At 32.4% G+C, this 25,960-nt stretch overlaps 1 protein-coding gene across 3 annotated transcripts in view; it reads left to right on the top strand.

The window, feature by feature from the left end:
* Positions 1-25,960, top strand: part of csmd3a (CUB and Sushi multiple domains 3a) — a 647,261-nt gene that overhangs the window by 455,800 nt on the left and 165,501 nt on the right. For 2 of the 3 annotated variants that reach the window (XM_087287879.1, XM_087287880.1), the window contains 5 exons: positions 2,058-2,138; positions 4,751-4,864; positions 10,300-10,488; positions 16,928-17,074; positions 19,508-19,696. In XM_087287879.1, the coding sequence (XP_087144005.1) occupies positions 2,058-2,138; positions 4,751-4,864; positions 10,300-10,488; positions 16,928-17,074; positions 19,508-19,696 (720 nt within the window). Of the gene's footprint in view, positions 1-2,057; positions 2,139-4,750; positions 4,865-10,299; positions 10,489-16,927; positions 17,087-19,507; positions 19,697-25,960 lie in introns of all 3 variants that reach the window. The other variant, XM_087287878.1, reaches the window with a different exon arrangement.

The following is a 25,960-nucleotide window of genomic DNA, read 5'->3' as shown; positions in this document are numbered from 1 at the left end:
CACATTTTAAAGCTTCATGAGTAGCTAAATTAAATTGAAAATGCTATACACAAACTGAATTTGATGTGAATAAAGTACAAGCAAAAACTGTAGCAAAATGATCATTTAAATGTTATTTGTCCTAAATGCATTTACACTCGCGTCTAGGAAACGTAGGATTACATTTTCAGCACAACAGCATGGGATGTGTGTAGCAAAATTAATTTTGAAATGTAATGCGCAAAACGATAATGCAATATGTAAATGGCAGTGTATTTTTGCATTTCAGTTAGCATTTTCCAAGACATATGTGCAATGTTTGCTGCAGAATGAAAATGAAAATGAAAAAAAAAAACATAATGCATTTTCATTTAACACATCGCGACGAATAAAAGCCGATTTGAAATTGAAAAGGCATTCTGGCCTGGCCACGCCCACAGACGGCCGCCGTTGCTGCAAGGCGGGTTTTAGGTTATGTCGTCACAGCTGCAGCGAGGACTATTTGGGACATTTGGCTGCATATGACTCCAAAAGAATTCTCCATTGTAATGGATGCAATTCCTAAAGGTGTTATAATGCTTTTTAAAGGCTATGGTGGAGTATCCAGTGTTTCGTCTGTGCTATTGCACCCCTTGGAAACTTCAGAGGGAAAAATATGTTTTTTATCACAACCTTCCTCACATAATTATAAAATCAGGTCTCTCTTTCAAAAGGAAATTGTAACAACTCCATATGTGAAGTTTTTCTGGATGGAAATATATGACCAAATTCATTGGAAAAAAGTTTGGTCATTATCTGTAAAATATATAATAGCTAACAAAATTAGAGAAATTTCATTTAAACTGTTACACAGATTTTACCCAGCCAAGACATTTTTGAAAAGATTTAAATCAGATATAGATACATGCTGCTCGTTCTGTAATATACCCAATGAAACTGCTGACCATATTTTCTGGAGTTGCCCTCATACACAATGCTTTTGGATTGAACTTTCTTTAGATATTCATCGTAAAATACTACTAGGATTCTTGTTATCTTTTAAGGATATCCTGCTGGGTTTTTTAATGCTCCTGATAATAAAAGTAAGGAATATTTCATTATTAATCTCCTTTTAATCCTTGCTAAATTCCATATACACCGCTGTAAATTCTCTCAGCGTATACCTTGTTTTATTGTTTTTGAAAAGGAAATTCAACAGTACATTAGAACTATTGCTTCCTCTAAAAATCTTAAAGCCATTAGAACGTTTAACTTATTTTCCTTTTTTAATTTTCTTAACACATAAGGTAATATTTTTGTTTTTCTTTTTATTGTTGTTTTATTTTCTCTTTTATGTGCTTACTTGATTCTTTGCTCCTCTGTAAAACTCATGTAGACTCTTGCATTTCTATGATGTTATTGTTACCCTGACATTAAAAAAAAAAAAAAAGACATTTGGCTGCATAACCATGGCGAAGTCTGTTCCTCAGCGGCTTCGCGAAGCTGCACGAGCCCTCGAGCGTGAACTGGGAAATACTTTAGAAAACCCATCACCTCCTAGCTCAGGAAAGTTGGCTTTAGGTTTGATATTCTCGCACGCAGTTTTAGGGATCATCTGCAAATTACATCGACAGAACCTAAAGGGGCTGATGTGTACTGTGTGCTTATGACAAGAGCTATTGCCTATTTCTGCATTGTATGCACCTTATAGTTAGAGGTATAGTAGCCTTGCTACCTGTATTAAATCAGTCTGGCCTCTAACCATTTATTGGAATCTTCTAGAATTTTTTTTTCTGCTTTGCGTTACTGTGGGTTTTGGTTCTGTTGATGTAAATCAGTCAACATCACCTATAGAAATATGTTTTCTGAGAAAAAATGGTGACGTGTTCAATACTTATTTTTCCTGTGGTATAAACAAACCTCCTCTGACAGGTGTGAGGATTGCATATGTAATTGTATGGATTGTATTTAAAGTGGAACACCCATGCAATAACATATTCAATCATCACACCTCAGAGGAGTTTTTATATATACTATTCAAAACTACAACCAATAATAAACAGTGACTTAACATCACATGTGTCTCTCCCATGTCGCAGCTTACCAACTCCGTGTCTGTCAGCCTCCTCCACCGGTCGCCAACGCAGAGATCCTGGCTGAAGATGACGAATTCCAGATCGGTAAGAAGAGTTTTTGATGATCTGCTTCATCATGCGTCGAACCCTCATTAAACAGACCCACCTTCACAATGCAGATCTGCTTATTTAATGTGAAAGAAAATGCCCCTTTCTCTGGGGAAAATAAAACCTGATGCTCTGCGTTTGTCATCATTACTGTCACCAGAGTGTAAACGGGACTTAATGAGCTAATGCGTTGTTGAGCAATTTCTGTAGTAAAAAAGCTGAGATGCGTGCTTGTAATTACTCAGCTTGATTATTGTACTGAAGTATTATTTTTGAGGATATGACTTGCTGGGTGATTTATTTAATGTTAATTTTGTCAGTAAAGCTGGTTCTAGTAATCTTCCAGTACATGAGTTTGCTACACACACACACTGATAAGCTGATCATTTGGTATAATAGAGATGATTGTTTGGCTGTTGTAAATGCTGCTTGTGAAATTACAACTTATGATAACATGTTTTTACTGCAATCTCACCTCAAAATTACAGTCAAGTGTTTTAAAATTAAAATAATATTGTAATAAAATATTTTTGTATACACTGTAAAACACATCTGTAAATTAACAAATTTTCCTAATTTGTATTTGTTTATTGTTATTTATTATTATTATTATTATTATTATTATTATTATTAATATTATTATTATTGCTATTATTATTGCTATTATTATTATTATTATTATTATTATTATTATTTTATTACTATTATTAATAATGATATTATTATTATTATCATTATTATTATCATTATTATTATTATTATTATTATTATTATTATTATTATGACTATTACTATTATTATAAGTATTATTATATATTATTATTATTATATTACTATTATTATTATTATTATTATTATTATTATTATTATTATTATTATTATTATTATTATTATTGCTATTAATATTATTATTTTTTATTATTTTTTTTATTATATTACTATTATTAATATTATTATTATTATTATTATTATTATTATTAGTATTATTATTATTATTATTGGTATTAATATTATTATTAATATTATTATTATTATTAATTTTATTATTATATCATCATCATCATTATTATTATTATTATTATTATTTTATTATTATTGCTATTATTACTACTACTACTACTACTACTACTACTGTTATTATTATTATTATTATTATTATTATTATTATTATTATTATTATTATTATTATTATTATTTATGATTTTTAATTGCATTGAGGGATTTTTGAACTTTCAGAAGTGCATCACAATCACAGCTTTGCTTAATCACATTTGTGATTTCAATTCGAATTCATCTAATCGCCTAGCCTTACACTCTCAGAAATAAAGGTACATGAGCTGTCACTGGGTGTAACGCCGGGGAGTAACACCACAACAGAAGGTAGGATCCAATATGCAGGTTTTATTCACAGTCAGGCAAGCAGTGGTCAATACGGGAGAAAACAGGTATGTGAGGACAATCCAGAATCGTAGTCAGTTTAACAATCAAAAGGTCGAAAGGCAGGCGGCAGACAAGGATAACTAAATAAACAAGGCTAGGTTCAAAACACAGGAAAACAAGACAAGGAAAACGCGTTGTAATGCTACTTTACAGTGAACAAGACTTGGCAAACTGAAGGGGTGAATGTGTGGCTTAAATAGTGTGTGTTAATCAGTCTCTGAAAGTCCTCAGGTGTGCAAATGTAATCAAGCTAGATGAGAAAGCAGGTGTGTGGGTAAAGAGCATGTATGAAGTTGAAGTCCATTTACTGGCAGATTTGTAGTTTCATGAGTGAGTGTTTACCAGCGACATCTGGTGGTTTGTTCACTGGTAAACATGACACTGGGGTGGTACCTTTCCAATAGGCACACATTTGTACTTGAAAGGTCCATATTGGTACCTCAAAAGTATATATTAGTACCTGAAAATTTTAAGAGGAACACTTTTGTACTTTTTAAATACTGAACGCGCTCTTTCAGGCAATCTTATGTATACGTTCACTCAGCGCAGCATTCAGCAAATTACCGGTAATGTTACAACTTCTGGAACTGCCTGAACGAATTTATTAGTATTTTCAAAAAGGGTCTGTTCACACATACAGACCTTTCTGTATGTGTGAAAAGGGCTAAAGACTTAGCAAAGAACTAGTGTGTGTGGTGTATAAATAGTCCAAATGATCAGCAATCATAAGCTTTAGCTGCGTGTGTCATCAGCATTGATAACTGACTGTGTGTGTGAAATGGCATGATGGGATTTGTAGTTCATAAAAGTGGCAAATGCAGTTCACCAGTAAACTGCCAGGACTGGATGGCTGATAAGTGTGACGTTAATTCATGATTTATAGTTATTTATTCAAGTAAAACACAATTTTAGTTTTATTCTGTAAAACCACCGATGACGTTCATTCCAGATTTCAATGAAAAACTTTTTGCCATGCTCCCACCTTTCGCCACACAGCACTGCTTTATTTAATGTGAAATAAATGCCCCTTTCTGTGGAGAAAACAACACTCGACGCTCTGCATTTGTCATCATTACTGTCACCAGTGTGTAAACGCTCAGGTCTTAATTAGCTAATGTGTTGTTGAGCTGGTTGTAGCACTGATATGGCTGTGTGTAATTCCTCAACAGGAGACATCATCAGGTACCGCTGCCTGCCGGGCTTCACGCTGCTGGGGAGCGAGATCTTGACCTGTCGGCTGGGCGAGCGGCTGCAGATGGATGGTCCTCCCCCAGTATGCCAAGGTTAGTTTGGCAGCTCATCCAGCACGCCTTCTCATTTGTGTCTGTGTTCTTCCTGTTTTTTATTTGGGGGGGGGGGGGGTGGTTATGTCTCACGTCGTTAGCTCTGCCACTAGTCATTAGGCTCTTTTGGACTTCCGAAATGAGGAAAGCGTGGGACGGCACAGTCATTGTGTTTAAGAATTTACAGCATGATACTGTCTTGAAGTCCACAGTGTTATTAAATTATCAGTAAGTTAATACTGTAGTTTTTGTTTCTTTTTTTTTTCAGTTTTTTTATTAAAAGTTTTGATTGTTATTATTACTTATTAACTACTTCCGTTTTTATTAATATTTAAAAAAATTTAATGTTTAGTTAACATGAGAAATTTCTGTTAAAGAGCCCATACTATGGGTTTTTGAAAATTCCCCTCCATGTAGTGTGTAACACAGCTCTAAGTGAAGTGAAGTATCCAGCTAAGGCTTAAATCTGTAAGAGTACAGTGTTTAAAACGGTTGATTCATCTATAAAAGAGTTGACTCATAGTGCTTCAAACGAGTCGCCTTGATACCGAGTCATTAGGTGTTTCGCCATGACGTACGAACGAAACCAAGTTATTCACGTGCACGCGCAAACCCGGGAGATTTCAAACCTGAGGCCCCGCCCTCTGACGCAGAAACCCAGACACACACACACACCCACAAACACACACACACACAAATATGCCGGTCGATTGAAGTCAAACTGCAGATGGATATTATATCGAGTCTCTACCCAAAGATGAAACCTCAGCATTATAACCAAGCAGTTGGAAACTACTGGAAACTTCTGCAAACTACATGCTACATAGAATACTTCATCGGCGTTTGTTAAAGGAAGGATCAGTAAAGAGTAACTTACTGATGGACGTCAGGATGGACGAATATAAAATATATTGATAATATATAAATTATCAATATATTTTAAAATAAATAATGACATTGACATCAATTTGAGGGGCCAATTAATTCGAAGTAGGCTACAAAAAATAATAATAATAATAAAAAATTAGTGGGATTTCAAAGGGCCCTCTCCCTCGACGGGGCCCTGGGTATTCAGGTCCACTTTTCCCCCCACTACCACGCCCATGTGCAGCTTTTATTGTTTTATATAAAGTCACCTTCGTCTCTGTCTGTCCCTTTACAAAGGCTTATATCTTTGACGTTGTGTTAAGTAGCTCTGCAGATTGTTCTCGGCGTAACTGTTTAATAAACATAAAAAGGTCTGATTGACTGTGATTGAGCTGGCGGTCACATTTGCACTTTCAGTGAGAACAGGCAAATTACTTGTCACAGGAAACTTGTCACTTCTCGTCTTGTGGAGTAAAAGTAAATTATGAAGCAAGAGTTCTTGATTGTAATGCTGACATGATAAGTGGTCTTCAGAGGGAAAAAAATAAATATATTATAAATTGATGCTAAAATGAAAAAGGTCCTCTTTAGGGAGTTGTATAAGCATAGAAAGCGGTGACAATGTCATACAATCAATTTGTGCTGTACGTATGGATGATTCACTTTCAGATGGTGTTTTACATATACAGATGGAGACATTTACATATACATGCTATTACTTTATTTTTTCTGCAGAAATGAACACCTGTTGCATAAAATAAAAATAAAAAATAAATAAAATAAATAAAATAAATAAAATAAATAAAATAAATAAAATAAAATAAAATAAAATAAAATAAAATAAAATAAAATAAAATAAAATAAAATAAAATAAAATAAAATGGGGCTTTACGTTGGCGCAGAGTGTAGCACAATCGCTTCACAGCAAAAAGATCACTGGTTCTAGCCTCAACTGGGTCAGCTGGCATTTCTGTGTGGAGTTTGCATGTTCTCCCCGTGCTGGTGTGGGTTTCCTCCGGGTGCTCCGGTTTCCACTATAAGTCCAAAAGCATGCGCTATAGGTGAAATGGGTAAGCTAAATTGTCCATAGTGTATGTGTGTGAAAGAGAGCATATGGATGTTTCCCAGTGCGACCCCTTATTAATAAAGGGACCGAGCCGAAAAGAAAATTAATGAATGAAATAATTTAATTTAATTTAATTTAATTTAATTTAATTTAATTTAATTTAATTTAATTTAATTTAATTTAATTTAATTTAATTTAATTTAATTTATTAAATAACTAAAAAAATGAATTAAACAATATTTAATTGAATAAAAATAATAAAGTAAAATAAAATAAATAAACAATGATATAATACAAAATTAAATTAAACTGAATAATGATAAAAACAAAACAAAATGATCAATTATATGAAACTAAATTTAACTAAATTTAATTCAATTAAATCATAAAATAAAATAAATAAACAATGATATAATACTAAATTTAACAAAATTAAATTAAATTAAACAAAGCTAAATTAAATTATAAAATAAAACATAAAACAAAAAAATAAAAATATTAAATGTAATAAAAAAATAAATAATTAATTAAATCAAATTCCAAAATTAAATCAAATTAATCTAAATAAATAAAATGTTTACTTTGTGTTTTCCCCCCACTGTCCTACAGAATGATGTGACCCAAAACACTTTTACCATAGTGCTTAATTTGTAAACTAATCAATTTTGCATCTCAATACCATTTGCTCATCTTGTGGAATATTATGTTACACTTCATTTTAAGGTGTCCTTATATGTTTAGGGTTTGTGTTAGTTGCATGTAATTGTGTAATTTATTCCTAATACTATAGTAAATGCATAAAACATGTAGCAAGAACATTATAAAATAAAATGTTACCCAATATTACACTTGTGATGCAGAACACAATGACATATCTCATTAGAGAGAGCTCAAAAACCTGTAGAAGCAAGGATAATCTCCTTCAGCAGATGTGATTATTGCATGCCTTCTTTTGTTAACACTATCAGTTGTTTAAGTAAGCAGTTCTGAAATATCCAGTATTTCTGTTGCTTTGAAGGAATTATTCATTAAGACAGGGACTCGCTGCCACCTACTCACAGTTTAAACGTCATGTTTATTTATCCTTGACAAGCCTAAACCAGCTGAAGTACCAGCACAAAACACACTCATGCTGAATATTGCTCGCTATTGTTATTATTTTAATGTTTGAAAATGCCCAAAATACGGAGAATTTTGAGACCAGCGTACAAAATGAGCAAGTATTCATATTTAATGTATGCCCAGGTGAAAAGAGAGACGAAGAAAAAATAATATTTGTGAAATATTCCTTTGGGATTTGCTTCGCACAATATTATGAAATATTCCTTGGGTAAGTTATGCTTTCGTGTGATGTAAGGGAGTGTTTGCAAAATGAACATGTTTCCATAAGGCGTGTTTTCCATTTGCAGTTTCAATTTGCGCAGTTAGAAGGCTAATGGAAATACAGCTACAGACTCCATTAAACAAATATCATTTTCTAATTTCATTTAAACACACTTTTCTTTAAAAGTTTATGCAATGAGTGTCTTGTAAAAAGCATTTGTTTAGTTGATCTGACTTCTTGGCTTGGTGAATATACAGTTGAAGTCAGAATTATTAGCCCCCCTGAATTATTAGCCCCCTGTTTATTTTCCCCCCCAATTTCTGTTTAACAGAGAGAAGATGTTTTTCAACATTTCTAAACATAGTAGTTTTAATTACTCATTTCTAATAACTGATTTATTTTATCTTTGCCATGATGACAGTAAAAAAAAAAAAAAAAAATATATATATATATATATATATATATATATATATATATATATATATATATATATATATATATATATATATATATATATATATATATATATATATATATATATATATATATATATATATATATATATATATATATATATATTATTCTAGCCGAAATAAAACAAATAAGACTTTCTCCAGAAAAAAAAAAACTATTATCAGAGATTTTCTGTTAAACATCATTTGGGTATCATTTAAAAAAGAAAAAAATCAAAGGGGGTTTATTAATTCTGATATTACTTAATTATATTGTTTATTTTTTATTTTATTATTATTATTTTTTTGTAATATACTGATTTTGCTGACTTTGTTGACTTTGAAAAAGTTCTGTTTCAGTCATTACTTTATTTATTTATGGTCATCACATTCACCTAATATTTATATACAGATTTTGCTGACTTTGTCAACTTTAAAGAGGTGTATTTTATTTATTTATTTATTTATTTATTTATTTATTTATTTATTTATTTATTTATTTATGGTCATCACATTCTCCTAATATATGTATTTACAGATATTCCTGACATTGTTGTCTTTAAAGAGGTGTATTTCATTCATTCATTCTTTTATTCATTCATTTTCTTTTCGGCTTGGTCCCTTCATAAATCTGGGGTCGCCACAGCAGAATGAACCACAGTGGATGCCCTTCCAGCTACAACCCATCACTGGGAAACACCCATACACTCCCATTCACACATATATACACTATGGACAAATTAGCTTACCAAATTCACATCTACGGCATGTCTTTGGACTTGTGGGGGAAACCGGAGCACCCGGAAGAAACTCACACCAACACGGGGAGAACATGCAAACTCCACACAGAAATGCCAAGGCTTGAACCAGTGACGTTCTTGCTGTTAGGCCACAGTGCTACCCACTGTGCCACCGTGCCACCCTCATTCATTCTTTTATTTATTTATTTATTTTTATTTTTTAAAAAATGTGTCATATTTTCCTAATCTAGTCCTAATCTATTTATTTACAGATTTTGCTGACTCTTTGCCGACACCTCTGATTTTGAAGAGGTGTATTTCAGTCATTTCTATTTCATCATTATGTATTTATTTTTTGGTCATCATCCTAATATAGTCCCGGTTGTACTTTATTTTTTAATGTGAATTGCTGTGACACAAAAAACAAATAGTTACTCTGCAGTATTATTCAGAGTCTAGGGTGGGGGAATAATTACTAAACAATTGTGTAAAAATATGAAAACCATATGCAGTTATAAGTCAATGAGGCCCATTGGTCGTAAGAAGCAAAAACGTCTTCACAGGAACATTTATTCATTCATTCATTTTCCTTTTGGCTTAGTACCTTCATTAATCGGGGGTTGCCACAGCGGAATAAACCGCCAATTTATCCAGCACATGTTTTACGCAGTGGATGCCCTTCCAGCTGCAACCCATCTTTGGGAAACATCCATACACACACATCCACTACGGACAATTTAGCCAACTCAATTCACCTGAACTGCATGTCTTTGGACTGTGGGGGAAACTGGAACACCCGGAGGAAACCTACGCGAACACTGAGAGAACATACAAACTCCACACAGAATCACCAACTGAACCAGCGACCTTCTTGCTACCACAGCGACCTACCTATTGCGCCACCACGTCGCGATCACAGGAACATATGCATTGCTTTTTATTATTATTATTATTATTTAACACATGCTCAATTGTCTTCTCCACAGTTCAGTGTCCCGACAATGAAGTTCTGTTCGACTCCACTGGTGTCATCCTGAGTCCCGGTTATCCCGACAGCTACCCAAATCTTCAGATGTGCTCCTGGATGATCAACGTGGAGAAGGGCTACAACATCACGCTGCACTTCCAGCTCTTCCAGACCGAGAAGGAGTTTGATATCCTGGAGATCTTCGACGGTGGGTTTTTACGAATGATAAGCCTTCCTGTGATTTATTTTTTTCAATTATTTCCTATATGATGTTTAACAGAGAAAGATTTTTCACAATATTTTCTATAATATTTTTTCTTCGGAAGAAACCCTTTTTTCTGCTAGAAAAACAGCAGATTTGATTTCTTTCAATTATTTTAAGGTCAATATTATTAGCCTTCTTAAACAATATTTTTTTTCCCATTGTCTACAGCAGTGGTCCCCAATCTGTTTATCACTGCAGACCGGTCAATTTTACCCTGTCCTGGAATGGGGGAGGGGGAGTGTGTATGTAGATTTCTAGGTGACCATCAACCATTTTCTAAGATAATGCCAAGCTGACCAAACATTGCTTCAACTCTTATTCAAGTTTTATTTATGGAGAAAATTAAAAAGCACTGCAGTGTTTGGGTGTTCTGTGTTTGTCTGAGGGTGCTTTCACATCTGTAGGTCACTTCTTTTGGTCCGGACCAAGGGCAACAAATGATACATTGTACCATTTTCTGCCGTCTTTGGGTTGTTTTCACACCACACTGATTGCTTTGGTCCGAACCAGACAAAATGCAGTCATCTTACAAAATCCACATCACTCATTGGCCAACATATTTCCTAAACTGCTTATAGATTGGTCAGAATTCACATGCAGGAAATGTCAATGGATCTCCCTCAAGTAAACAAACCGGCAGACACAAAATGTCGAGTTACGACTGCACTGACTGATTGTATCCCTGCATATAGTAGACTATATAGTTTGTATACATCACTTTAGTCAAACTATACATTTCGAGAATAAAGCGCGGCTGTGGCTGAAAAACAATGTTTTAATGCATCGCAAGTCATTTCAGGAGGAGGAGTGAATTAATTTAACTAAACTGCAGCATGGTCATCTTGCGGAAATATTACTAACATCAGTCGCATCAGTACTCATCAGTACGCATCAATACTGACATTTATTTATCAGGTATGGCAACAAAAATCCAACATTTGATAGATGTCATAGTAATAACATCCACACAACGTCAAGCTGTAACATCCTTAGACGTTAATATTTGGTTGGGTTTAAGTTGAACGTTTGACATTGACATTGGCCTGACATTGAGTTCTGATGTCAACCCGATTTTCATTTCCAAAGAAAATGCAACGTCCCCATGACGTTAGGGTACAACGTCAATCTGACGTCATGTTAATGTCTTGTGCCTGCTGGGTGTTTAAGGCCATTTCGGTCATACAGTAAACATCCGTCATCTTCTCATCAGTGACATGCATCTAAACCAGGGGTCACCAATCTTGGTCCTGGAGGGCCGGTGTCCCTGCAGAGTTTAGCTCCAACTTGCCTCAACACACCTGCCTGGATATTTCAAGTATACCAAGTAAGACCTTGATTAGCTTGTTCAGGTGTGTTTGATTAGGGTTGAAGCTAAAATCTCCAAGACACCGGCCCTCCAGGAACAAGTTTGGTGACCCCTGATCTAAACAGTCTCTGGGTCAATGCGTGTAAAGATTTGAACGTCTTCTTGTACACTTTTAATGCTTCCAAATCATTTGCTGCAATTATAAAGCGTACATATCTTGTGGTAGTTTTCTAATCCCCATAGACAAGAAAAAATAAAGTAGTAGCTACAGGTTGAAGGAAAGTACTAGAGTAAAAGTACAGATACTGCACTAAAAATGTACTGAAGGAAAAGTAAAAGTACACATTTTTAAAACTACTTAGTAAACTATCATTTCTGTGAAAAACTACTCCATTACAGTAATTTGAGTAAATCCTCCTAACCTGCCTAGCTAATCTAATTAACCCAGTCAAGCCTTTATTGTCTCTTTAAGCTAAATACTAGTATCTTGAAAAAACAGAATCAGAATCAGAAAGAGCTTTATTGCCAGGTATGTTTGCACATACAAGGAATTTGTTTTTGTGACAGAGCTTCTACAGTGCAACAGAATTACAGAGACAGGACAATAAACTAAAAATATATTTATTACTAAAAATAATAAATATTAGGGCTGTGCAATTAATCGAAAATCCGATTTCGATTACGATTTTGCCTTCTAACGATTATGAAAAACCATTAATCGAGATAAACGATTATTGCATCATTTACCGCTCCCTTTCCAGTTGTACACGTGTTGCTCTTAAAAGCGCGAAAGACCGCATGATTCTGTGTGCCACACAGAACAGAAGCATGCAGTCAGTATTCGGTCTCACTCACACACAGGAGTGCGCACACATCTAAAGTCATCTTAACGTGAGCGCTTTAAGGGTCAAATAGGTGTCAAAACGCGGTGTTTAGTGATTACTCGTATTAACCCTCATTTGTGTGATAAACATACGAGTTGAGAATCAAAAGACTCGCGAAAGAAAAACCATTAAAGAGACAGCGCGCGATAATCCTTCTGCCGCCTGTTTTTATCATTATTAATCAAACAACAAATAGAGAACATGCCTCACTGCTCTTGACTGAAGGACAAGACAGTAAAGATGCTAAAAGCACAGTTTGTTTCATATTTTTATTCTATTGTATTTATTTCTCTTTCCTTTTCAGGGTGGAAAATAACTTTATACTGTATATACAGTTGAAGTCAGAATTATTAGCCCTCCTGAATATTAGCAACCCTTTCCCCCCAATTTCTGTTTAATGGAAAGAAGATTTCTGAACATAATATTTTTAATAACTCATTTCTAATAACTGAATTATTTTATCTTTGCCATGATGACAGCACATAATATTTGACAAGATATTTTTCAAAATACATGCATTCAGATTCAAAGTGTGATTTAAAGGCTTAATTAGTGTATAATATATAGTGTAAAATATATATTGCTTAAGGGGACTAATATTATAGACTTTAAAATGGTTTTCAAAATATTTAAACCTGCTTTTATTCTAGCCAAAGTAAAAATAAAATAGCCTTTCTCCAGAAGAAAAAATATTAGAGGAAATACTGTTAAAATTCCTACCCTGTTAAACATCATTTGGGAAATATTTATTAAAAAAAAAAAATTCTCAGGAGCGCTAATAATTTTGACTTTAACAGTAATCGTTTTGAATTATCGTGATTACAACTATGACCAAAATAATCGTGATTATGATTTTTCCCAAAATCGAGCAACCCTAATAAATATATTAAAAAGCAGTAAGAAGGGAATGCGAAATATACAAATAGACAAGTGTATGGAGAGCTATATTACTATATAATGTTATACGTGCAGCTGTTATGTGCAAAAAACATAGTCAAATATTAAATAATAAAATATTATGTGCTGTCAACAGGGCAAATATAAAATAAATGGTAACACTTTACAATAAGGTTCATTAGTTAATGTGTTTATTAACATGAACTTAACATGAACAACACATGAACAGCATTTGTTAATCATAATTGAACATTTACTAATGCATTATTAACATCCAAGTCCATGCTTGTTAACATTAGTTAATGCACCATGAGTTAACGTGAACTAACAATGAACAACTGTATTTTCATTAACTAACGTTAACTAACATGAACAAATACAGTAGTAGATGTATTGTTCATTGTTTGTTCATGTTAGTAAATGCATTAATTAACATTAACTAATGAACCTTATTGTAAAGTGTGACCAAATAAATCAGTTATTAGAAATGAGTTATTAAAACTATTATGTTTAGAAATGTGTTAAAAATAATTCTCTCCGTTAAACAGGAATTGAGGAAAAAATATACAGGGAGGCTAATATTTCAGGAGGGCCAATAATTTAGACTTCAACTGTATCTGACAGCAACTGCGTCCCTGAATATTACAGTCATCATTCTCCGGCCTGTCGTAACTCTTGACGATTTCTTGGAAATCCAAAATGAAAGTTGAAGCCCGGGGAATCTGTTTGAGATGCTTTTTTAGACGCCATGACCATTAGGAGAAGGAATAATAATAAAAGAAAAAAACTAAAGCTCATTTTGGAGCGCCAGACATGCAAAGCTGGAAAGACTGGAGTATTTCTTGATAGCGAGGCAATGGCAGAGACAATCCCAAATACATTCCGAGTGTTATTAGCGCTAATTACTAAAGTGCTTGCAATCAGCAAATTACCCTATTACTCATCATTGATTGGATGCTCATTAATGCCCATGGCATTTGCAGAGCCCCGGTGGGATAGGAAGTGAGAGGCAATACCAATTTCCTTCTCTCACACCAGCTTTTTGTGTTCATGTTTTGCAGTGAAGCAATTTTTTTCGCGGCTTCTTCCCCCAGTGTGTTGAGGTAAATGGGCTGAATGGCATTTCCACATGATGGATTTATTCGAGGAAATCGTCTTTGCTCATTGCCACATATGGAGCCGCCTTGCTAATAAACAGAAACCATTTGAAAAAAAAAATTGTTCACCCTAGAATGAACTTTCTGCCATTATTTACTCGTGCGGTGTCATTTTCCTACATGTAAAGTAAAAGAGGATAAAAACATTTGTTAATCGTGAAAAAATATTCATAGCTTGATTTAGTAATATTTTTTTTCCTGTTTGATTTCTTTTTTTTTTCAACTAAATGGATTTGGTTACATGGTTCGTGAATGTGTGTGTCAGGCAGAGGTGTGTCAGTGTCATGTGTCTGTGTGTAAAAAAACAAAAATATTGATGCTCTTACTAAATTCTGAATGTCACTTTTTTTCTTTTCTTTTTTTAAGACAGTTTAGGTTGGAAATATTTATTTTTCTAATGATATTTTATACATTAAAAAGGATAAATAGTTTTGGTTTTATTGTGTTTTTTGTTGAATGTACTATTTATTTATTTATTTATTTATTTTGTTTAATGTACATGTTAAAACAGTAATAATCTTTGTTTTTTATTAGAATTATTGTACTTTTATATTTAAAAAAAGATAAATAGTTGTTGTTTTGCTGAAAATATTTGTTTTTTATTAATTAGTTAATATATATTTTTTCTAATGATATTATAATATTTTTAAAAAGCATAAATTTGTTGTGTTGTAAATTTTTGTAATTTGTTTTTATTTATTTAGTTTTCTTTCTTTTATTATTTTAATTAATTTGTTTTTCTTTCTTTATTTTATATACAGTTTAAATGAGTTTAAGTTGTTTATTTTTTTATTTTTATTAGAAGTTTTTTTCTAATATTATTTTACTTTTTGATTAAAAAAGTTTTTTTAATTGATTCGTGTTGTTGTAAAATGTTGTAAAATGTTGTAAAATGTTGTTTGTTTGTTTGTTTGTTTGTTTGTTTGTTTGTTTGTTTGTTGTACAGTTTAAGGCCGTTTAAGTTTTATTTCTTGATTAGACTTTTCTGATAAAAATTTACTTCTATGTTTTGAAATGGACAAAATAGCTTCTGTTTGTTTATTTATTTATTTATTTATTTATTTATTTATTTATTTTATTTATTTATTTTTTTTTGAGACCATTACAATTAAATGCTTTAAGATTTTTTAGATATTTGTTATTTATTTATTTGTTTGTTTGTTTGTTTGTTTGTTTGTTTGTTTGTTTGTTTGTTTACAGTTTCAGTTTTATTTTTTTAATTTACAGTAGAAACAAATACATAATAATATTTTACATCTATATTTAAAAAAAGGATAAAATAGTTTTGTTGTTTAAATTGCTGTAAATTATTTTAATTATTTAGTTAGTTATTATTTTGTTTATGTTCATTTAAAGACCAAGTTTATTTTTTGAAGATTTTCATAAAAAATTAAATATAAATATAATATCTAAATAATAATAATAAAAATACTTTTATTTTTTTAAAGGATAAATTGCTGTAATGTATTTATTTGTTGGATTGTTTTGTTTATTTATGTACAGTTTAAAACCATTTAGGTAATTTGTTTAAGATTTTCATTAAAAATATATTTTTTCTAAAAAGGATAAATTGTTTATTTATTTATTTATTTATTTTATGTTTTTAATGTATTTGTTTATTTATTTAAACAGTTTTAGTTTTATTTCTTGATTTTTATTAGAACTTTTTAAAATAATATTAAATTATAAAATAGTTTAGTTAGTTTTATAAATTGCTGTAATTTATTTATTTAATAGTTTGTTTGTTTGTTTGTTTGTTTGTTTGTTTGTTTGTTTGTTTGTTTGTTTGTTTGTTTGTTTGTTTGTTTGTTTGTTTGTTTGTTTGTTTGTTTGTTGTTAAAGTTTAATCCAGGTTAAGTTTTATTTCTTGATTTTCATTAGAAATATTTTTTCTAATAATTTTTTACTTTTAAATTTCTAAAAGGGATAATAGAGTGTATTTATTTATTTATTTATTTATTTATTTATTTATTTATTTATCTATTCATCTATTTATTTATTTATTTATTTATTTATTTATTTTATATATTGTCATAAACAATATTAAAAACTTTTTATATATTTTTAAAAGGAATAAAATAGTATTGCTATTGTTGTAAATTGTGGTTATTTATTCATTCATTCATTTATTTTTAAAGGTCCTAACATCTACAGTCAGAGTCTGGCGGTGTTGAGTGGAGATCTCAGCGTGCCCTTCAACATCACCACCACGGGTCACCAGCTGTTCCTGCGCTGGTCGTCTGATCATGGCACCAACAAAAAGGGCTTTCGTATCACTTACGTGGGTGAGTATCAAAGTATGTATCCCGCATCGGTAACTCTTTCAGTTCTGTGTGTGTCTCTCGTCACCTTTTGTCTGTCCCGCTCATGACACACGTCTCCAAGTCCACTGTATGTCTCATCTGTCCACGTCTTTGTGTCCAAATGTCTGTATTTGTTTGCAACAAATGTAACTGATACATTAATAATGAAACCTTTAATCAGATTTTACTGCATATTTGACAAATATGTGTGTTAGACGTCACATTTTAGGACTGTTTTTTACATCCTGTTTATGCAACATACAGTATAGGTAAAACTAAACTCTCACAATAACCAGGTTTCCATCTACACAGTTTTATGCAAATTCAGGAGGCAATGCATAAACAAAATGATAGATGGAAACACCAAGATGCAAAAAAAATAGTCCAAATGTGCATAAAAATACTCGCTTGAGCAAACAAGTAAACCAACAACACTATCAAACTAAATGCTGAAAACTGAAACCATGAATCTATTTTGGCTAGTTTTTACTTATAAATAAAAATGTGTCTTGATTGAAGTAAAGTGTAATAAAAAAAGAAAAATGTTTTATAAATGAATTAATAAACAAATAAATAAATAAATGTGAAATAAAACATGAAAACGACAAAATCTGATTATATTTGAAATTAACCAGAAAATAATAATAATAATAATAATAATAATAATAATAATAATAATAATAATAATAATAATTTTCCCAGAGATGGGTTGCAGCTGGAAGGGCATCCGCTGCGTAAAACATGTGCTGGAAAAGTTGGCAGTTCATTCCGCTGTGGCGAGAACGGATTAATAATGGGACCAAAAAATTAATGAATGATAGTAATGATAATAAACATAAATTAATATACTTTAAAAAAATAATAATAATAAATAAAAAAAAATATATATATATATATATATATATATATATATATATATATATATATATATATATATATATATATATATATATATATATATATATATATATATATATATATATATGTATATATATGTATATATATATATATAATAAAAAATAAATGTGAAATAAATAATAATAATAATTTGGTTCGAACCTCGGCTCAGTTGGCGTTTCTGTGTGGAGTTTGCAAGTTCTCCCTGCCTTCGTGTGGGTTTCCTCCAGTTGCTCCGGTTTTCCCCACAGTCCAAAGACATGCGGTACAGGTGAATTGGGTAGGCTAAACTTTCCGTAGTGTATGAGTGTGTGTGTGAATGTGTGTGTGGATGTTTCCCAGAGATGGGTTGCGGCTGGATGGGCATCCGCTGCGTAAAAACTTGCTGGATAAGTTGGCGGTTCATTCCGCTGTGGCGACCCCGGATTAATAAAAGGGACTAAGCCGACAAGAAAATGAATGAATGAATAAATAAAAATAAAATGATTTAAAAATTAAAATAAAAATTATCAAATAAATGTGAAATAAAAAAATAAATAAATTACAAAATCTGATTAAATTTAAAATGAACCAGAAAAATGTATAATAATAAAGAAAATAATATGAAATGTAATATAATTATCTAATATATCTAACTAACTAACTAACTAAATAAGTAAATAAATTAAATTAAAAATGAAATAAAAAAATGAAAATGACAAAATCTGATAAAATTTAAAATGAACCAAAAATTATTTAATAATGCAGAAAATAATAATAAAATTTAATATCATATTTCAAATAACTGAATAAATAAATCTAATATAAAAAAATAAATAAATGTGAAATTAAAAAGTAAAACTGAAAAAATCTGATTAAATTGAAAATGAACCAGATTTAAAATAATAATGATAATAATAATAATAATAATATACTAATAAAGTAAAATATTATCTGAGTGATAGTTAAATAACTGATTAAAGCGTGAAAAATTGACAGAAATCATCTAGTTTCAGTCCGAACGGTAGAGTAAGTGTTGTTTTGTATCTGTCGCTTGTTGTGGGATGCGCATGAAGCACAAACATTTTTTTAGGTTTAGAAAGTTCATTATTTCACTGGAAAGGATTTAATGACGCGTCTGTGCTGCAGAATTAAAAGTATATTATGTTATCCAACAGCTGCAATATTTGTCAAAGTGTAGAGTGTCCTCTGCTTGTTATTGTATGTGGGCGGAGTAATACACAAGGGTGAAGATGCGGTACAAGTGCTATTATTTGCAGAATATCACATGGCTATCAGCTAAAGATTCAAGAAGCAGACAGAACTGTTGCAGGGTTAATAATAACCATACATCTAAATAGTATAACAGTGAGAAAGCCAACATAATAATAATCCATATTAGTTATTGTTTGGTTAGTTGCACTAACACGTTAAAGTGTAGTGAAACTATGTTAAGCTACACTAGTGCAGTGTATTGTTGAAGTATGGATGTTATAGTATAGCGTGTGTGTGTGTAATGAAGCATGCTTTGGTCTTCAGCCATGTACTGCAGCACTCCAGACTCTCCTCAGCATGGCTTTGTGCTCAGCCAGACGGGTGGTCATGTGAACAGTGTGGTTCGCTGGGCCTGCGACCGCGGATTCAGACTTATCGGGAAAAACATGGCCGTCTGCAAGAGGACAGAGATCGGCTTTCTGGCCTGGGACTCTTCTGTGCCTGCATGTCAAGGTGATCTATCTATCTATCTATCTATCTATCTATCTATCTATCTATCTATCTATCTATCTATCTATCTATCTATCTATCTATCTATCTATCTATCTGTCTGTCTGTCTGTCTGTCTGTCTGTCTGTCTGTCTGTCTGTCTGTCTGTCTGTCTGTCTGTCTGTCTGTCTGTCTGTCTGTCTGTCTGTCTGTCTGTCTGTCTGTCTGTCTGTCTGTCTGTCTGTCGTTCTATACTGTATATTGTTCTATCAAACTATCTATCTACATTTCCATCCCTCAATCCATCTCTATATTGTGCTATCATTTCATCCATCCATCCATCCATCCATCCATCCATCCATCCATCAATCATCTATCTGTCGTTCGGTCCATCCATCCATTGTGCCATCCATCTATCCATCTATCTTTTGTGCTATTATTCCATCCATTCATCCACCATCCGTCTGCCCATCCATCCATCTGTCACTCTATCCATCCATCCTTTGTGCTATCATTCTATCCATCCAACCATCCATCCATCCATCTCTCCATCCATCCATCCATCCATCCATCCATCCATCTATTGTGGTATCATTCCATCCATCCATCAATCCAATGCGCTATTATTCTATGCATTCATCCATCCATCTGTCCGTCCGTCCATCCATCCATTGTGCCATCATTCCATCCATCCTTCTATCCATCTATTGTGCTTTCATTCCATCCATCCATCCATCCATCCATCCATCCATCCATCCATCCGTCTGCCCATCCATCCATTTATTGTTCTATCCATCCATCCAATGTGCTATCATTCCAGCCATCCATCCATCCATCAATACATTCATCCATTCATCCATCCATCCATCCATCCATCCATCCATCCATCTATTGTGCTATCAATTTATCCATCCAACCATCCATCCATCCATCCATCCATCCATCCATCTATTGTGGTATCATTCCATCCATCCATCTGTTGTTATCCATCCATCCATCCATCCAGCCAGCCATCCATCCATTCATTCATCTGTCCATTCGTCCATCTATTGTGCTATCATTCCATCCATCCATCCATCCATCCATCCATCCATCCATCCATCTATCCATCCATCCATTGTGCTATCAATTCATGCATCCATCCATCTGTTGTTCAATCCATCCATCTATTGTGCTATCATTCAATCCATCCTTATATCCATCCATCTATTGTGCTATCATTCCATCCATCCATCCATTCATCCATCCATCCATCCATCCATCCATCTATCCATCCATCCATTGTGCTATCAATTCATGCATCCATCCATCTGTTGTTCAATCCATCCATCTATTGTGCTATCATTCCATTCATTCATTCATCCATCCATCCATCCATCAATACATTCATCCATCCATTCATCCATCCATCCTTCCATCTATTGTGGTATCATTCCATCCATCCATCGGTTGTTATCCATCCATCCATTCAGCCATCCGTTCATTCATTCATCTGTCCATTCGTCCATCTATTGTGCTATCATTCCATCCATTCATTCATCCATCCATCCATCCATCCATCCATCCATCCATCCATCCATCCATCCATCCATCCATTGTGCTATCATTCCATTCATCCATCCATCTATCTTTTGTTCTATTGTTCTGTCATTGTTCTGTCTATCCTTCTTTCTGTCTGTCTGTCTGTCTGTCTGTCTGTCTGTCTGTCTGTCTGTCTGTCTGTCTGTCTGTCTGTCTGTCTCTCTGTCTATAATTCTATTGGCAGCACTTCTGTTATTATTAGTCTTATGTGTCTGTGCTTTTTGCAGGTATATTATGAGAAAATAAACAAATGCATACATACCGTATATGTTTTTTTTTTTCTTTATATAATATACAAGAACAAATCAGAGAAAATATCAACAACAGAAGTGCTGTCTGGGCAAAAATCTGTCTGTATATCAAAAATCTAAATACTTCTAGAAACAAACAAAGACAAAAAATAAAATATTGTTCAATCATATTTCTTAAATATTAAGATTCTGAAACTGTGGAGTGGTAATTGTTAGATCATAATAAAATATCTATCAAATTAAAAAGGTGTTCACAACATGAAAGTGAGTAATAAAGGAATAGTTCACCCAGATTAGACATTTCTGTTCAACTTTTGATGATTAATTTTCCTCAACACACTTATATCCCCAGCATTCTTGATTTTGGTTGACATTCATTAGCAAGTACCGTATCAAAGACTTGCATAATTAAAACATTTAATTCAGGTATTCTTCTTCAGATGTGATGTGTTTGTGTTGATTAGGATTGTTCCTGATATTGAACTGATCCTGCAGGCACAGGCTGTGTTAGACTCCGACATCCTTGATCAATCCTCTCTTTATTTTCTGCTAATTAATTCTGTTGAATGCTTTCTGCATAGCTTTTATTAACATTAATACGAGCCCCTTTGTCTTGGATTGTTGATTTATTCGATCAGGATTGCAGCACTCAGTAATTGGAGACCCTATTATGTTCCGTTGCTGTATTGATGTGGCTTTGAGCAAACTCCAGCACCTTTACCATCTGTTTAATTACTTTTTTTAGCTAATTACAGTCTTGTTTGCTCACACATGAGCATTTTTAGACGTTTTGTTCAATGCTTGACTTGATGAGGTCACAAATACTGCAATGCCTTTTAATTTTATAAACTAATGTACATGTGTTTAAGGCATTAAAAATAATAACCCTTGTGTAAATGTGTGAACTAGCTCAGCCATTTTGTTAATTAGCTTCACTAATTATAATTTGATTTTCTACATAATTAAAACAATGCAATTTAAGAGCTAAAATAATTATTTAAAAGGGCAAATGAGTAAATATTTTAGTGTTTGTCATTGATATATGAAATGAGTTTAAATCAATGCAAAACATGATTTTTTTTTTTCATCCTACAGTGTATGTTAGTTTCTATATTTAGCTCCATAATCTAGGCTTCTGTAGCACATGATCATGAAATTAACAGTGGCATCAGTGTTGGGTGTAATTAGTGACAAAGTACTTCATTATTTTACTTGCAATTAAGTTTGTTTTCTGCAAAAGAAAGAAAGAAGAGTAATTAATTTGCAGTTTATCATCATTATCATTATCATCATTTAGATACAGTTACTTATAATGTTCTTGGCATAATGTACATACATTTAACAGCTCTGTATAAATAAATTTAGAGTAGTAATTGTGTGTTATTATACAAATATACACTCACCGGCCACTTTATTAGGTACACCTTACTAGTACTGGATTGGACCTCCTTTTGCCTTTAAAAGGATGTCCATCCAGCAGATCTACATGCCTAAATGCATTGAGTTGCTGCCACGTGATTGGCCGATTCGAAATTTTGTGTTAACAAGCACTTGGACAGGTGTACCTAATAAAGTGGCCAGTGAGTGTATTATGCAGAATATTTTTAGTACCAATGATATGAACAAATCATTTGAGTGAGAAATGAAATGAACTGCTTTTCATATATTTTGCTTAACCAATTTTAGAATCTGACAGAACTAAAGAATGCAGGGTTTTTTCACATGCACAGGCCTAAAAAAGAATAAAAAAAATAAAAAACAATTTCACTATGCAATATAAATGAAATGTGGTGTCCTTTCTAATTTTAAAATAAAAAAAAAAGTTTCTGTTTGACTAATTAATAAATAATTTTTATTGTATGTGTATATATATATATATATATATATATATATATATATATATATATATATATATATATATATATATATATGTTGTAGAGAGGCAGAGGGAAAACACACACGTGGCATCGGTATACTCGCTACAATATGTATATGTGTGTGGATTTTAAGTAATATTTAGTGTAGTTATTAAATGACTTGCCTAATTAAATGGTATTTCAGAAAAACTAGAAAAGTAATTTAAATACTATTATAATAAATCAACTCACCCTACATTGGCATCAATTTTACCATAGAAATTTTAAGTGATAGTTCACCCCAAAAAGCAAAATGTCCTGTTAGTTCACTCTCTTGCAGGTTATCCAAGATGTAGGTGATGTTTTTTTTCTTTTCAGTAGAAGGTTTAAGATGTTTTTTTTTTTATATATATATGTAAATCTTTGGTTCTTGGTGATTCATATAATGGCAGTGAGTGATGGCAGGTTTTTTTAGATTAAAAATAAACACATACAAATGAGTCCAAATCAATAGCAATGGTTCCTAATGACACACTGAAGTCTTGGGAAGTCGATCGCTCTGTGGAAGAAATTGAACATTATTTGCAATAGTTGTATGTGTTTATTGTTAATATAAAAAACCTGTCACCATTCACTGCCATTATATGAATCCCCAAGGACCACGAATTTAGCTAAAAATCTTCTTTAATCTTGTCTCCTACAACTTGGATGACCTGAGGCTGAGTAAACTAACAGGATATTTTCAATTTTTGGTGTACTATTACTTTAAGCAACTCTTTCAGTGTTTGAGGGTCATAGCAGATGATGCATGAGCTTAGACTGGCATCATACAAATTTGTTGCAAACCTATTTTCATCCTACTAGTTTGTGCTGGGAAATAAGTCTGAAAATAAGTATCTTTCTATTCAGAGACAAAAAAAACTCAATTTATCTGGACTATGAAACTTTGCAAACCTTTTCCACTCTGAACCACCTTTATTACAGACTTCACAAAGGAAGTATGCAAAAAAAAAAAGCACAACAGCAACTCAGGCTTTCTTGAACTTACTGATGTTTGTGCAGTTGTTTTTCCTCCTAAATGATGCCCCTTTTTGTACATGAGGAGGATCTAACTAATTAAAGGGATTAAACTGGCACTCTTAATAGAGGTTTTTAAAAAAATAATTAATTAAAAAAATAAGTATTTTTTTTGCACATGCTCTCTGTAGAGAAAGTGTTCACTCAGTGGGAATTGAATCGATGCCATTGACCTCACCTGCCCTCATCTGCTGCGAAACCAGCCACAGAAGGTGTGTGTGCATCAATGCTTTAGTCCAATTACTGCTGTAATTGGCTTTTCTGGATAGGTTAACAAGGAAACGGATATGAACAAACTGCCATTGTAAATGCAAGCATCTGTATCGGAATTTCTTTTGCAGATGGAACAGCAATTCTGTTATAAATTGGACCTATATATTGGAGTTTGTATCAAAGTTAAATGTACAAAACTTTTTTGGCATCTATATAAAGCATGGTAAATGCAGGTAAAGTGTATAATTAAAGTTATGAAACATGAGCACAGTGCAGGACATAAGCTCTTCCACTTTTAAAAAAAAATCTTAAAGGGATAGTTCACACAAAAATTCAAATTCTGTCATTGTTTATTTACCATTGACTTGTTCCAAACTAGTTTGAGTTTCTTTATTCCGTTGAGCACAAAAGAAGATATTCTGAATAATGTTGGAAACCTGTCTCCATTGATTTCCATAGAATTTGTTTTTCCTACTGTGGAAGTCAATGGTTACAGGTTTAGAACATTCTTCAAAATATCTTCTTTTTGTGTTAAACAGAATTAAAAAAAAGTCAATGGATAATAAAGAATGATCAAATAAATTTTCTGTGTGAACTATGCCTTTAAGAGTAACACACTTATACTAACATCAAAAAATAAGAATAACTTTCAGGAAAAGTCTCTAGCATCTAAAAATGAACTTTTACATTGTAAAAATGCAGGGTTTCACACAATTCCTTCATGTTGTCTAATAAGTTCTAACTTAATCTAATAAGTTATGTTAGTTATGTTAGTGTTTATACACATTTATTTTGATTGAAAATATAACAATTAGGTCCCCCTCCCCCATACTATGGTGTTTTTGTTTTTCTTACTATGGAAGTCAATGGTGACAGGTTTCCAGCTTTCATCAAAATAGCTACTTTTGTTTTCAGCTGAAGAAAGAAACTAAAAAAGCTTTGAAACCACTTGAGGAATAATAAATAGTGATAAAATTAGGATTTTTCAGTGATAAATCCGTTTAAGTAATTTTAATGTAATTTAAATTTTGGGGCTTCGTTTTAACGATCTAAGCTCAAAGTCTAAACCACATGGTGCAAAAGCATTAAGGACATGACTGAATCCACTTTTGCTATTTTAAAAATGGAAAGAAACACTCTGCACCATGGCACATGGTCTAACAGGGTTGTGCTTATTCTCTTTATGAGTTCTTGTGAGTTTTCAGCACAACATGCATTAAACCAATCAGAGTCTCATCTCCCATTCCCTTTAAAAGTCAGTTGTGTTACAGCACAGCGCGTTTGCTATATACATAGCAAACTTTGTAAGT

Source organism: Danio rerio, chromosome 16, assembly GCF_052040795.2.
Source record: "Danio rerio strain M-AB ecotype USA chromosome 16, GRCz13ab, whole genome shotgun sequence".
Classification (NCBI taxonomy): Eukaryota; Metazoa; Chordata; class Actinopteri; order Cypriniformes; family Danionidae; genus Danio; species Danio rerio.
Note: the sequence above shows the minus strand (reverse complement) of the source record. Positions and strands in the feature narration are given on the sequence as shown.